This window comes from Antedon bifida, chromosome 5 (assembly GCF_963402885.1).
Source record: "Antedon bifida chromosome 5, ecAntBifi1.1, whole genome shotgun sequence".
NCBI lineage: Eukaryota > Metazoa > Echinodermata > Crinoidea > Comatulida > Antedonidae > Antedon > Antedon bifida.
In genome coordinates, this window is record NC_136230.1 from 30,844,102 (window position 1) to 30,859,967 (window position 15,866).

Below are 15,866 nucleotides of genomic sequence, written 5' to 3' on the forward strand. Positions count from 1 at the left end.
TAAAAAGTAGTAAAAATATTTTCACAAAATTTAACAAAAAATCATTAACATATTATTTGTCTTCTGGATTAGTTATAAATTAATTTTTGGCATGGCATGCCATCTAGGCCCTAGTTAGGCCTAGGCCTAATTCGCCTAAAATTATTTATAAAATATAACTTTTAAATTTAAACAGTAAATTCCTTTTAATAAAAAAAAATGCTTGTAAATTTAGTGTTCAACAGACTTTTAAAATAAATAGTTATTCTGACTCGACCATGTAGGGCTGGCTGGGCCTACTGAAACTTTAGGCCTAGGCCTAGTCATTTGTCGTCTGAAATGTCAGGTGTATCGTTTGGCACCATGCTACCGGGGACAAGTGCTCATCTCTCCCTTCTCTTCAAAAACAACGACGTGTGTGTCATCACTAGAAAGATAGGCCCCTCTCCCACAGACCGAGTGACAGTATAAATATCATACTAATTAATAAATCTAAGCAACAGTACTAGTACTTACAAGCTTTTAAAATGTACAATAGAATAGATTCCAAACGAAGAAAGTCAATGTGTGATGAAATATTAGGATTCTAGGCCTAACCGACTGAAGCGACGACGCATACAAAAAAGTGAACTGGCAGCTTCTGTGTTTACAGATGGCATCGTCCACTTTTTAATAGTGATTAGAAAAATTACTTACATTTAATTTCATCAAAAAAGTATCAACGTATTACTAATACACATTATAATGATATGTGAATGACATATTAATGTTCTGATAAATTATAAAAATATGATTTTCCATTATATTACATTTATTCGAATGTGATGAATAATTAATAGACCCTATAAAATAGTACTATGATCTAAGTTGACGACTCGCGGTTTATGTGCATTCCAAACATTCCCAATTTTCCAGGGACCACCTTAATTATTTTTTTGTAGGATTTTTTAGCTCCAATTAATTTCTAATTAATGATTAATATTACGCAAAAAATAAATAAAACATCATAATGTTGCCAGTGCCACTATTAAAAGTGTTAATGACCTACTTTCTCATGTCCTCAAATATTGAAAAACTTAAGTCATAGTAAAATACAACATACAACATGATTAATAAAAATAAAATATTACTCATCATAAGTTAACAAAAAGCAAATTTATATATATGTGATGCATATCAAAACCTGATCATAAACACATAGACAATTGTGTTTACTTGTGTTTTTATTTCCTTAACTTAATGCAGATAGATGGATGCTCCAGGCATGTCAGAGGATCCCAAAGGAAATAGGTATCACAGGCTTCAGGAAGCTGCTGTCAAAGCAGCACTTAATGCTTATTTTTTTTAAAGTATTCTGTGTTTTGTTTTTGTTCATTCCTATTAGTTTTCTGGTTTGTGTTACTTTATTTCCAATTTATAAAGAAGAACAACATTAAATGCTGGATTAAATTATTGTTATAGTAAAATTTGCCTATGTTTTTTGTTTGTTTCAGAATATATCCAATATATCAATCAATAATCTAGTAAAAATATCATGTATATAAAATATGAAAATAATCATTTTATTGATACATAAAAAAGAAACCAGATAACCACCACTGAATTTTATATTCATCCGGCATTATAGATTAGGAGGGGGTGGTGGTGGGAGACAAATATTTCATAAATGATAAAAAACGATCCGTCGGGTTACAGGAAAATATTAATTGTTAGCATTATTTTATTTGAAAAAGACATGGCTGTTAAATTTTAAGGGGGGCTAAAGCCTGTTTATGTCCCGTCTAAGCCTATTCCTTGTATTCCCAGGGTACTATCCCCTGAATAAGTACAGTATGTACAAGGTTTTATAAATGTATTTATTTTAAAGAATGTCTTTAAATGGATCAGGATGAGGGAAAAAGTTAAGCATAAAAATAACTTGTTGAACTTCTAGAACAAACCAGTTTATTATATCAGCATTGAACAATGATTGCGCTGTTCATTGGTATTCGCAAATATTTGTCAGGTTAACCAATTGTCTGTTGACATTAAAACTTTATCACCAATTCCGCCCAGCAAATGAGAGTACATATATTTATCACACAAGACGTTGACATTTTGATTAACTGTTAGACAACTTCAGTCACATTTCTCACTAATTATAACCTATTCAAAGAAGCTGTAGTAAAAATTGCCATTTTAAATTCAATTCAACTTTATTTCAGACAAACTGTCCATATGAAACAAATACATACAATAAAAAAGAAAAGAAATACAAAGCATTATGTGACAACCATCATGGAGAGAGGACTAAGAATTATCTGACATAGTGCCTCTTTCTACTTAAAATACAAACTCTAGTACACAATTATTCTCTAGTCCAAGTACAGCTCCAGTGGTGGCTATAACTATAAATGTGCCTCTTTCAATCATCCCAATAAGTCAATACACTTGAATCTAATTAGCATATTAAGCACATACTAAAAATACTATATTATGTGAACATTCAATTCAAACTATTTATGATACTTACAACTTCAGCATAAACTGTAGGCAATCGACTGATTTTCTTGATAGAACCTGGTTTCAGACATTGCATCAATCTGATTGGATAAAATTCAGGTTATATTTTTAAAATGTTATAATACTGTGTATTACTTGCACTGATGAAAGACTAGTGTTGCTCAAAAGCTGCTAATTTTTCTGGCTGTTTTAATTAAGTTTTGATTTATGTTTTTGATTATTTTCATTCTCACAGATTTCCTCATCTTATCATTTCAAATTAACGAATTAAATTTCACTATATCACCGGGTGGTTTAGAATTAATGTTCTGTTCCTGATGTGTGCATAAATATCTTATGACATATACATACATTGACAACTGTTGTACAGGCCTACTGTAATGTGGTAATCATTAAACTGTATAAGCATTTATATTGTCAATCATTATCTATAATAAAATCAATAGTTACTTACTCACAAAGCAGCTCTCCATTCCGAAGTGAACGTCCAAGTGTTTTGTATTGGAATTTTTTACCTGTTACGGCCTAAAAAAAAAATTATAAAATATTTGTAGATAATAATAGGCATACTGTACATTTAAATAATACCGGTAATTAAAATATTTGTAAAAATATTATTTTAATTATATATATAAATACAAAAGAGTATATAAAAATGTCTCCCAGGGCACTATTTTTCAATAGTTATAAGTATTACTTATTAGCAGTTATATTGTCTATACAATAGTACTGTACTTGATGATAGAGTTGGAAAAAAGTTTTTAAACTCTAGGTGGCAGCATTTCAAATTTACCTTTTCCCAGAGAATGATAGCACAGTACAGTACATAAGAGATACACTAATACAAACATATTAAAAAGATAAATATAAACCTATATTAAAAACCACATTCTAGCTTTTATGGGAATATTTTCCATTTGAAATTATTAATATGCAAGTTGAGATAAAACATGAATTTATAGCCAATCAATTTGGTGTTTACTTTAAGCTTTACAATAAAATTTAATGCCAAACATTTTTTAAACATAATTTTTTTTGTCAAATGATATCAAAGCTTAAAAAGAACATTAACCAGTAAAAATACAATACCTTTATTTTTAAAAGATACTAACTATTATTTGCAATATTTTATTTTATAGAGCGAGATATGAAGCTACATTTTAATGAGCATAATTAAATATAAAGTACATTTTCGACAATACCAATTATTTCAAATAAAATAGGGTAGAGCCACGTTGCTAAACAGCATACAGGTATTTTTCTTGACTATTTTTACTGTGTTTAATCCTCTTTAAGTTTTGTAATTAGTCTCGCTTACTGTATAGCTATTTAGCTGCTTCAATTAACAATGTTATTTCATGCAAAGGAATTCCTTTTACAGGGAGTAAACATAAGACTAGTATTTACAGTGAAAACTTTCCGCTATTGTTCTGATTGTTCCACCTTATTGTCAAAACTCTTGAATACAATACAATTTTTTTTACACAAAAATATTCAGAATTCTAAAGGTATTAAAAACCAATCGTCTGGAATATGGCTGGATACATTTTAATTTCACAGAAATAATCCGATAATTTTAACATGACAAGAGAGTGTGCGCTGAATTAAGCTTCCGTCTGAGTGGATATTCAAAGTGTAAAAATAAAGTGATTTTGCAATTTTATGATACCTATAAGAATTTTAATGGAAAAATAAATGCCAGTCAAAGAATTTATAGGACAAAAATTGCATAGGGATAATAAAATCGTTAAAAAGTTGACCATGCCAAATTATTGTACTGCAGTTACTGCAGTATAACTACATTTTTAAAACCTGTTCAATTATTCACCAATACCTAGGCAATCATACACACTGTTTATTGCAGTGGTTGCCTCATAAACTTGTACAAAAAACAAACTCAAATCAAACGTTATTGCATAAAAAAAAACTTTTAAAAAGTCTTTACTGCAGTAACTTTACTGCAGTAGAATAACTTGGACAGTTTTAATTTATACTGTATGTTTTTTTTCTTGACTCTACTGCACCCAATAAATTAAACATTTCTCAATTGTTTACACAGAACAGTACTGGTTACATACAGGTACTTATTATGAGTCCCAAGATGCTTATACTACCTGCTATTATTATATATCACAAACACATTCACAAAAATACACAAAATAAATAACACACAATGAGAAAGAAGTGGGCTTGTAGTATCACAATAGCATCAAGGGAAATCATTAGAGAACAGTGCATGAAGAACTAGAGGCATGGACATTTGCCGATACGGTTGTTTAACGGTGCATGTGTTGATATGGGCATACGTTCCCCTGGGTCAGGATGTGCCTTAGGGTGTGCCTGAAACCTAGATAAGTGTAGAAGTCATCGTTTGGTTCCAGTTTAATACCTTAGTCTCACGTAACAAAATATCAATTATTATATTTCTAGTATTTATTCGCTCAAAACGTTGCTGTTGACATCAATATATTGTATTAGTGTATATTATTATTTTGATATGTGAATGAATACATTCAATCAATGTACAGTAAATGCCTTTTATTATTTTCTATTTATATTTATTGACACTTTGTTCACTCTTCACTGATTTTCCCATCTTTACTGCTTTAATATTCACATGCAACAAATTATATCATGGTTTAGTGTCACTTCTTTTATGCCCTAATATTACATTTGATTGTACAAATTATTCATAGGTGTCCATGGGAGTGTTCGGACCACACCCCTCTAAATTTTACAATTTTGTTCCAGATGTTTTTTTTTTTGGTGCACATCACTATGTACGGTTGATAATGTTTCAACCTGACCACTTTTTCACAGAGGCCTTTGACAACACTGTAGCTTGAACCGGACCACTTTATTTCTTGTGGCTACATCACTGTTATGCGCATTATTAGATCTTAGTAGTATTGTCATACAGATGTCACAAGTCCCTGTGAAAACTACAATGACACACTTGATTGGTGCGATATACAGTAAATACATACAACCTTCATAGCCAAGTGCTAATCCAATTCAACTGTTTACAATCTTTAACTAACTCATTGTTAAACATTTAAAATCTCAATTATCTACCTTAGTCACTGTAAACCGTGATTGTAAACTCATCTAAATTATTGTCAATAAAGCTATACACGCCTTCAATTATATAGGCATTAGTGTGAATCACTTGTTGTATATTATCACCAATAGGCTATGCATATAAACATCTATCAAATGTGCTTCTTTCCCACCAATGCTATAACTCCTATTCAGAGAACACTTCTTTTGTATTTTTCCTGAAAGACGTGTTCCTTTAAAGATGTACTGTCCCTCAAAATCATGAAACATAAAGATTATAAAATCAGACTTTTAATAGCACATTTTGCAGTTTTAATGAAGTTATTCACTTCTAAACCCATTGACTGAGTCAATTTGACATTAAATTACAGTTTTTTCACGAAAATAATTTATTTTTTCAATCCAATTATTGGTCAAAGTGAATAACTATTATATGACATTAAAATGGCGTATTCAAAAAATAAATTTACAAAATTATTTTTCAGGGAGACGTCTTTAAGGGGACACTTTCTTGTGAAACAAAGGTGACAATTATGGTTAATGGTTTAAAATTTATATGTTTGAATATACAATATGAAAAACCACTATTCAGAAAACACTGTTTTGTGTGTGTCCTGAAAGACATGTCCCCTTAATAGAGGCTCTACTTTACAATAATATAAAATTCTTTGTATTTATTTTTCTTTAAAAATAATTGTACCATTACATTTTTTTTTATCCAATCTGAATAAAAAAAAAAAAATTTCAAAATACAGATTCTGCGAATTTATATATATAATGTATCTAAAACACTAGAGGCAACTAACATCTTCTTTAAAATTAACATAATCATTTCTTGAACTGGCTCTGTGACATCTTTCTATATTGCAGAGCATACCTATTTGATCTTTCCATATTTCTTCCGCTTTTACCAACATTTAATATTTAAATCAAAAAATAAATTAGGTAATCGTCTTCGGTAGATCTATTAAATATTTGTTCATATTCGTATTTATTATGCTAATATTAATCTGTAGCATAATACTAATCCGGTTTATGGTAATTTAATACCAAGGAATATTGAATATTATTGTAAACAAAATATTCTGTGCACTCTACCACAATACAGAGCAGTCATTATATCTACAATGGGATATACAGTAATGAAATTCATAGGACATATAAACATTGCATAAACACAATATGTAGAACAAGTTTGAAATATGAATATGGAAATATATAAGCCAATTATATACAAACCCATTATAAAAATGACTCATATATACCACTTAATAAAACCCAGCTAATGAGCTGTTGTGGGAAACGCCAACAATAGTACAATAGCCTTGCGTTGCCTGGGGCTAGTAACTACCCTCGGGCAAGTATCACTCAATGACTCACCTCTATCCATCTTCTTGATTCAACTAACGCGTCTTGTAAGTGTCTGTAACGTTCTCTAATCTCGGACCAGCGTCTAGTACGTACTATATTATCCATACTTGAATCCACTACAATAAGAATCCTTTTTATATTTGCAAGACTAAAGCATAGCAAATAAACAACAGCTATAAATAATGCTATTTCCTTCTTCCTCGTTGAAATCTCCCAATGGAATATAAAACCAGCTTAACTTGATTCACAACATACCAGTATTTCTTAAGCAATGAATAAACTATCTAGATTACCAGAGAGAAATTAATGCTCTGCCAGGAAGCAGTCAACAGTCGCTCTGAGTTGATTGCATGTGAAATTATTCAACCATATCGCTGTAGGAAGGATTTTACTTTTTTTGTTAAATTACAATAGGAATAGAGGTATTGGATTTACTTTGTAGGCGGCTTTGTTCGCTTGGCACGAATAGTTTTAAATGCAATGTCTCACAAATATTGGATTAGATACTTTGAGGTAATGGCGAAGGTTGGCATGTAGTGATATCAACTAGAGTAATGAACTTTTTAATAATATTGCACTACATTTTTACTATTATTTATGCAAGCACTCTTAGTCTTAAATGTTATCTGTATTGATTTAATTCCAGTACTGTATTTTGATTTCCTTGTTTGGGGATTAATACCAATTTAGTCAATAAAAATTGGTAGGCTTGGAATTCTAGTTGTAGTACAAAAACTTTCTTACCTAATTTATAGGTTCATGGAACTATAATTATATGGAAATATATATACTGTATATACTTTGGTTCCAGCAGTGTTTATTCTTCTGAAACAGTGGCAGATCCAGGATTTTGAAATAAGAGGACCCATGGCCTAAAAATGGCAACTTTTAGGTGCTGAACTGAAATTAGTGTCTTATCTTTTGCATTACAATTTGCAAAATTTTAGACTGGGCCCCCTTTGAATCCGCCTATGTGATAAACATGATTTCATTCATTGCATTGTTGTGTCAATGCGCCATGAGCATCTAATTTGTGATGGAATCCGGCGCAAAACCAATATAAAATTTCCTTATTAATAAACTGGACCATGTGCAACCCAAGTTAGTCACAAGTCTGCAAAAACCTTTCCTTTACACTACACATGTGATCTATAAGCACTGCTTGAATAGAAACAGAGTGTTTGACAGATTATCAGGCCAGTTGAATACACCTATTCTGCACATGCTCAGAAACAAACGAGTACAGTATATGCAGACCGTTGGGACTCAATAGATGCAGAGTCACATAGCGAAACAAAACCATGCAATAGTACACATACTTCAAATCACTTGAAATAGACATTTTTCATTCAAAAACACAAATTATACAAAATATTTTGTTTTTACACTTTATATTATTTATTCATTTGCTCACAAAACACTATTTGTAGATTATTTAAAAAATATTAACATTATAAACATTTTTTGAAATTAATATCAGCAAAAAGACTGCTGTTTTGGACAAATTATGTCACTGTCCAACATTCACTATAGACATTCATCAAATAAGAAATGTAAACAGCAGCTCACATTTACTTTATCTTCTTAAATCTAAGCAGTTTCTGTAAGACAAAAATATGGTTAAAGAATTAATCTATGCGGAGGAGTGAAAAGCACAATGAATGAGCTGGTATTGGTTTTCTTTTTAATTTAACATATTAGACATAAAAACAAGGAACCAGTCCTGGCGTTTGTTTACTCAGATTTGGTTTGGCTTAAGCATATAGCATTGATAGTCAGCACATATCGATAAGCTGGGGAAAAAAGTTAAATCATCATCGTGAACAAACTGTATAGCAGAAAATTCCAACTAAATTCAAAGCTCCATCTACACCATCAAACTTTATGCGACAAAAAAATGTGATGCACCCATATATGGACATGATGATGTCATGTCACAACCATATTTAAGCATGTCACGACCATATTTAAGCATATTACTACCATATTTATTTTACTTTTTTTTGTCAAACTAGTTTGATAGTGTAGACAGAGCTTTAGGATGCTATAGACCAAAAATACTTACAGCTTCACAACTTTATTGTTCCGTTTCTGAAATATAAATAAAAATTATTTATTTACTAAAATGATATATGCAAGATACACAAAAATGTTTATTTAATACACATGTTCAGATTTGGTTTGGCTTATGCTAATAGCAAGAAACGTCATCATGTATCGATAAGCTGGGGAAAAAAGATTAAATCATCACAACATGCGTCTTACTTATTACATAATTACTTATGTTTATTTATTATATAATTGTTATTACTTTATCAAAACAAAAACTTACTTTACACAATCCCATTTGATGTTTCCCATTGAGTTAAAAATTGAATCGGCTGTTGAGATAGAAAACAGAATATCAACATAAAAATGCATAGAAAGCAACCATTCCTAATCTAGGAGTTAGAGGTTAAAGGACTGTATGGTAGAAACAAGCTCAGATTTGGTTTGGCTTATGCTAATAGCAAGAAAGTCAGCATTTATCGATAAGCTGGGGAAAAAAGATTAAATCATCATTGCCTGCCTACCAAACATATAAAACGTATTAATTGTAAAACATTGAAATTTACCTGTAATTACAGATTCTGGAAGTATAGGTACGGTCTCCGAGACACTAGACTGTGTCCAGCTTTACCATTTTATGGTCTTCCTCCCAGTGTTCATATCGTTACACTTTCCGTATTCACATTTAAACGATGCTATTGAAATGAAAAATAAATGCATCATTACTGTCAATTTCCTATCCCAGCAAATTGACCCCTGACCTTAACTGATACATGTCAAATCAAGCAAGCCTCAGTTCTCCAAGGTATTGTGTACTCATCACTGTGACCGTGGTCACTATGGTACCCAATTTACCTTCTCATCATAACTTGCATGTTTTACTAAATTTCAAGCACTCAAAATCCAGCTAAATTTCCTAGTTACCCCATTTGAATATTTTAATACTTCTAGTTAAAGAAAAAAAGTTTTTACCTTTAGGTCGGCCACACTTGGGGTCGTCAAGATTTTCCAAAATCTGAAAAAAGGATTACAAACTTTATTTTGCAGCAAAGACAAGTTTAGTTATATTAAATAATGGTGTATTCTTTATTTAGTCAGCTCAGACATCCAAGGAAGGTTAAATGCCATCACGAGAGACAAGCTCTTATGGTAGAAACTGCGGATTGGAGGTCAAGTTATCATCATTGCTGACAAGACATTATAAAGACTTTACATTATATTCTGGAGTACAACACAATCTTCAAATTCAGTAGTACAGATTTTCAATTACAGCATGCGTAACAATCATAATTAAACAGACTATTACCTTTGTAATACACAAATTGTCTTTAATGTCATCTTTCAGCTGTACAGCCTGCAAACAGAATGTAAATCAAGTTAGGGACTGTATAATAGTGTAGATACAATAAATTAAAATGAATTTTAGTTTCTTTTGTTAGCTCAGACATCCAAGGAAGGTTAAATGCCATCATGAGAGACAAGCTCTTATGGTAGAAACTGCGGATTGGAGGTCAGATTATCATCATCGCCAACAAAACAACTGCGAATGCCAAGTATCCACTCCCAAAACATACATTGGTATAAAAACGCATACATTTATCAGTCTCCCTACCCTCATTTGGATAGTTTTGCAGAAAAAAATTAAGCGTACCATTTAAAGTTACCATTTTGAATGAATATAGAACCAAACCATTGATCAACACCTGGAATAAAAAATATAATCTATCATAAATAATTAACTATTAAAATAATTTGTAATTAAATGGCTGTCAAATAATGCAAGCCTCAGTTCTCCAAGGTATTGTGTACTCATCACTGTGACCGTGGTTACTATGGTACCCAATTTACCTTCTCATCATAACTTGCATATTGTGAGTATTAAATTAAGTTATGTCATATTTTACAAAATTTTATTATGTTAATTTTATTTAAACATACTAACCAAAAACATTTTCTCTTAACCACCCAACCATATCAGTTTAGAATGTTTAACAACTGCACACCTGAAATAAAAATGGAATGTTTGAAAATTAGCATGAGGAGGATTTTAATTCAGTTAATGACAAAACATTATTTCAGTCAGCTCAGACATCCAAGGAAGGTTAAATGCCATCACGAGAGACAAGCTCTTATGGTAGAAACTGCGGATTGGAGGTCAAGTTATCATCATTGCTGACATCATATAGGCCTAGGCTAGATTCATTTAAGTAGGGATTTTGTGAAATATTGTTTGAAAATCATTGCCAGAATTCTTTTTTTATATTCTGCATAATTAATCTAGCTTCAATCAATTATTAAAAGCTAGATGATGGTTAATGTTAGAAGTTTGAGGTACATAAAATTAAAAATGGAATTTCAAAAAATAAAAAATTACAAATTGTACATTTATTAAATAATCAAATTAAATAACAATTGGTTAAACATTCTTTTTATTCTAAAGAATATCATGTGTAAGCCTTTCTAGGCTCTGTCTAGTTAGGCCTAACATCTACAACCACCACCACGTGGCCGCCAATGCCCTCTACTGGGCTGCTGGCACGTGTTCATTTTCCATCATGCACGTCCGGCTTCCTTTCGTCAGTAGTGGTTCGACTTTATTTGTAATTAAAACCGTATAAAATGTGGATTTTAAATATTGTTGTATAACTGTAGAATTATACCTAAAATATATTGTAAAATAGTGATATTAGGACAAATTACTTATACAAATAGGCACCCCCTAAACAAAACCTCACCTCGAAGTCAACGGCAGAACACAAAAGGGTTATAAAAAAAATCTCATTTCGTTTTTATACCGTCAAACAATGAGGGCAGACTTTAACATTAAATGAGGGCGCGCTGCTAGTTGCTGCTAAAAAATCAAAAGCTTTACGTTGCCAAGGTAAACCTGAGGAAAAAAACACTAATATTATAAGGTATAAGGAGTAGAATACTGATACATTATTAGTTACATGGGTTATTATCATTTCAATATTCAAATTAAACCATTCTTTAGGCCTAGATGTTTGGTTTCTGATACGCAAGGCTAGGAGAAATATAATCGTTTTTCTTCGAGCCTCCAAAAACGCTGTAGGACGGTGGTTTGGCCTGCTGGGAGTCATTTCGCCCCATCTAACAAACATTTTTAATAACTTTATGTTGTATGATAGATCGGTTCTACTATTATAATTAAGCAAGGTTTTTGTTGTTACGTTTTGCAATCAGTTTTATTTTCTTTTTTCAGCAGGTTTTTTTTAATTAAAATTTGTATTTACGGATGATGGAAACTTCATTAGGACTCGCCGGTATTTCTGCATTGTCTCAACTTCTTAAACCTCCTGAATCTGACAGTGATAGTGACGAGGACAAAGTAAGATTGCAGTAATTATTTATAAACTAAAAGGCTGAGTCTGGGAGTATATTTGTTGTACTTCTCTTTCAGCTTTACAAATTTATAGTGGACGATGGAGAATTGATTGATTTTTTTTTTTTAAATTAAGGGTGTAGCCTATTTAATATTATTCAATATTTCAATATTCAACAGCCAGTATCTAGGACACAGCAAATGGGGCCAGGAAGCATTGGACCACCTAAGAAAGTACATACAACACCTGCACAAGGTAATGTGTGTATGCCTAGCATAATGATCTAAACAAACTAAATTACTGTTTATTACTACTAAATAGTAATACAGATTTATTTGGTTACGTTACACAGATACTAAGCCAGCATCAACAAAAAACTGCAAAGATATTTGGGATGCAGATGAGGTGCAGGAAGGAGGAGAGTTTGATGATTTAGATGATCCAAGACCTGAACCAGAGTAAATGAATAAAACTACACTTAAACACTATTGCACAATCAAGCACTGCGCTATTGCATAATCAAACACTATTGCACAGTCAGGCACTGACGTACTATTGCACAATCAAACGCTATTGCACAATTAACACAGTCAATGAGTCTAAAAACTATTTTTATCTTTGTAGGTATGAGATTATTTTCAAGCAAAAAGTTGCAACAGAAGACATGTTCCTAGGGATGGGCAACAAAACAAATGCTACATCATCTTGTGAAGACATTGTTGTAAGTTTTTAAAAATCAGAAAATAAATACATTTTTTTTAGGTGACTACAACACAACATTGTATACCATATTTGCAAATTGTTTGCAGTATACCATATTATTGTTTATCTTTTAAGGTGAAAATAACTTTACCAAACACCAAATATGGAGATGTTACTCTAGATGTCAATGACAAATTTTTAAGTTGTGCAACACCGAATTAGTGAGTATATAAATCAACTAAATATGTCTTGAAGAGCACCCTCTATAATGACACTCTGGTACAATAATGAACGTAATAAATGTCTTTAAAAATGTCTTCTAGTTTCTAAAACATGAAGAGCACCCTCTATAATGATACTCTGGTATAATAAAATGAACGTATTAAATGTCATCCATCTAGATTCTAAAATATGAAGAGCACCCTCTATAATGGCACTCGGGTACACAAGGAACATTTTCGCCAGTGTAGCGTAGCAAAAAGCTATACAAAACAACCTTATTGCTACACATTTTGAAAATTGTGTAGCAAAAAATACAATACAAAACTATGTTTCTCGACTTAAAAATCAGTTTGATTAGCAATATTGCTAAACAAAATTTTTAAATGAAAATTTTCCCTGGTACAATAAAATGCACGTAGTTATGGCCCTTTCACACCTAACAATTAAACAAAATTATTTCTTAAATTTTTTAGTAAACTTAGTTTGCATCTACCTCACCCAGTTGACAGTAAAAATGGAAGAGCTAAATGGGACGCAGAAAACTCATTGTTGACAGTTACCATGCCGATGGTAAGAGATTACGACTTCCTGAACTTTTGAAGAAATAACCATTTTTCATGAAGTGAGAACAACTTTTTGTGATGCGGAGATTATTACAAAGCATGCCATCATTTGAGATGAGAAAAGATGCAAGAATGATGGTATTAATGATATACAAGCTGGTGTACATAGATGAGGAGGAAGAAGAAGAAAGCTGGCAATAAGAAGACTGTAGATTGAGCTATGACATTTTATACAGTTATTGAATATACTATGCTTCATAATGAAAGAAGGATAAATATTAATTTTTATTAATTTATGAATTATTAAATGAATTATTGTTAAAAATTCCCCAAACCTGTTTCCACCAAAATCAATATTAATGAAAGAATGTGTGAATGCACCAACAAGACAATTTAAAAATTGTCCTGCAATTTTAAATATTAATATAAATTTGAGTAATTTTATTTATGGAAACATACACCATTTTATGATAAAATTTATTTATATTTGTTTCAATTATTGTTTTACCCTGTACAGTATTTAATTCACCTCCTACACACATATAGCTTAGACAAATATATTTTATACAATGCACTTTTAATTTTAACAACAGGCCATCTTATAATATAAGTTATATATTTATTCATCCAAACAATTTTGGAAATTTTCCTTGGCATTGACACATTAAAATGTATTGAAATAAATACTGTATTGAAATAAGTACTCAGAGGTATACTGTATTGTTTTCCAACCTAACTTCCAGATTAAAACATCATAACATTTTAGAAATTATTTTCAGCAATAAAATGATGGACATTTACTGATGTAAAGATTTGAGCTAACCCGATTTGTACATCTACAGATAGTTTATACGTTACTCAATATTTATTATTAACATTAAATTGAAGGGGGATCTATTAGCTAAGCAAACAGCGTCGACTGACCCCGACGAGCTAACATATCGAGTTGTCTGAACAACCCAAGTGCACCACTCAAGAATTTCATATTGACATTGATATCGCCTATTGAGCAAATAGACTTGAATAGATGGAGTTTGACCAAGGAGAAATGCTTTAAACGCTGTGTTTGTTTCATTCAGTATGGTATCTTTGGTGTGAATATCTATGTTTGCTTAATATATAATAATATAATTAGCCAGAATATACAATATAAAACACAACCAGAGGATGAATTTCAGCCCTACAATAAAGATTATACTGTACTCTATTAAAATTGAATATAATATCAAAATTCTATTTAAAATTCCATAGAGACAACAGACACTTGAAGTTTTATAATAAACGTAAGGTAATGTATATGAAATAACCCTAATTTTAAACGCTCTTTAAATATTTATAACCATACAATGATATAAAGACTAAAGTTATAAAATGCCGACACATGACCCCATAACTTGGTAACAATGCATTTGATGTCTTTAGAAAAGGAAGTTATTTCAAATAATAAAAATAATACTAAAAAGCTCACATGGTTTGAATTACTTGTTGTAACAGAAATGGTTTGACTTTGTATGTTAGTTTGCACACAAGAAACAGAAATATTGCGCATGCATATGATAAGCCACAATCATAAGTTTAAAACGCGCTCGCCAAAGTATGCGTCGTTGTTGTGACTGGGAGACATGTCTCACCCGAGTCATCATCGCATGTCTCACCGTTACATAACAATAAATTACGCGCTCCGCTGATTGGTGGTAGACTTTACTTAATTATTACTTATTAACTGTCATTTTTGTAATTCGATAATCCAATACCGTGTGTCGATATATAATATGTATGTTACTTAAGCTTAGACAATTGTAATCAATCAACAACCATCGATTTCGTCTTAAACTAACACAACATTATTGTATGCGTGCCAATAACAACGTAAACTCAATATGACGACTGATGATGATGATAAGTTCGAAATTTAAATTGGTTAATCCAATTATTTCATCTATAAGTAAACATGCTCAAAGGGCATATTTTTTGTAACCCCACAGCAACAATGGACTCGTCGTTTTGTGTAAATCATCATAGGAGGATTAGGCTATAATACAATAATAAAAACAGAACAGAATTCCCTAAAAGG

The 15,866-nt window shown here is 31.2% G+C and overlaps 2 protein-coding genes and 1 long non-coding RNA gene across 3 annotated transcripts in view; 1 reads left to right on the plus strand and 2 right to left on the minus strand.

Moving 5' to 3' along the window:
- Window positions 1–7,038, minus strand: part of LOC144843508 (uncharacterized) — a 55,221-nt gene extending 48,183 nt beyond the window's left edge. Inside the window, exons 1-3 of the mRNA XM_078700295.1 lie at window positions 6,922–7,038; window positions 2,936–3,006; window positions 2,492–2,561 (exon numbers count right to left, since the gene is read on the minus strand). Coding sequence (XP_078556421.1) covers window positions 2,492–2,561; window positions 2,936–3,006; window positions 6,922–7,017 — 237 coding nt within the window. The 5' untranslated portion in view covers window positions 7,018–7,038. The remainder of the gene's footprint in view (window positions 1–2,491; window positions 2,562–2,935; window positions 3,007–6,921) is intronic.
- Window positions 7,039–8,292: 1,254 nt separating this feature from the next.
- LOC144843214 (uncharacterized) lies at window positions 8,293–11,738 on the minus strand. Its single transcript, XR_013612244.1, has 9 exons — window positions 11,697–11,738; window positions 10,904–10,964; window positions 10,613–10,664; window positions 10,268–10,315; window positions 9,934–9,976; window positions 9,528–9,656; window positions 9,245–9,293; window positions 8,978–9,003; window positions 8,293–8,513 (listed from the first exon to the last, which is right to left on the minus strand). It is a non-coding gene; the product is annotated as an uncharacterized LOC144843214 (long non-coding RNA).
- A 77-nt stretch (window positions 11,739–11,815) lies between these two features.
- On the plus strand, window positions 11,816–14,366 carry LOC144842748 (dynein axonemal assembly factor 6-like). The gene is made up of 7 exons (XM_078699266.1): window positions 11,816–11,876; window positions 12,185–12,310; window positions 12,485–12,560; window positions 12,658–12,763; window positions 12,930–13,026; window positions 13,143–13,228; window positions 13,703–14,366. The coding sequence occupies exons 2-7, from the start codon at window positions 12,218–12,220 to the stop codon at window positions 13,827–13,829; spliced, it is 585 nt and encodes a 194-aa protein (XP_078555392.1). The 5' UTR covers window positions 11,816–11,876; window positions 12,185–12,217; the 3' UTR covers window positions 13,830–14,366.
- The last annotated feature ends 1,500 nt before the right edge of the window (window positions 14,367–15,866 follow it).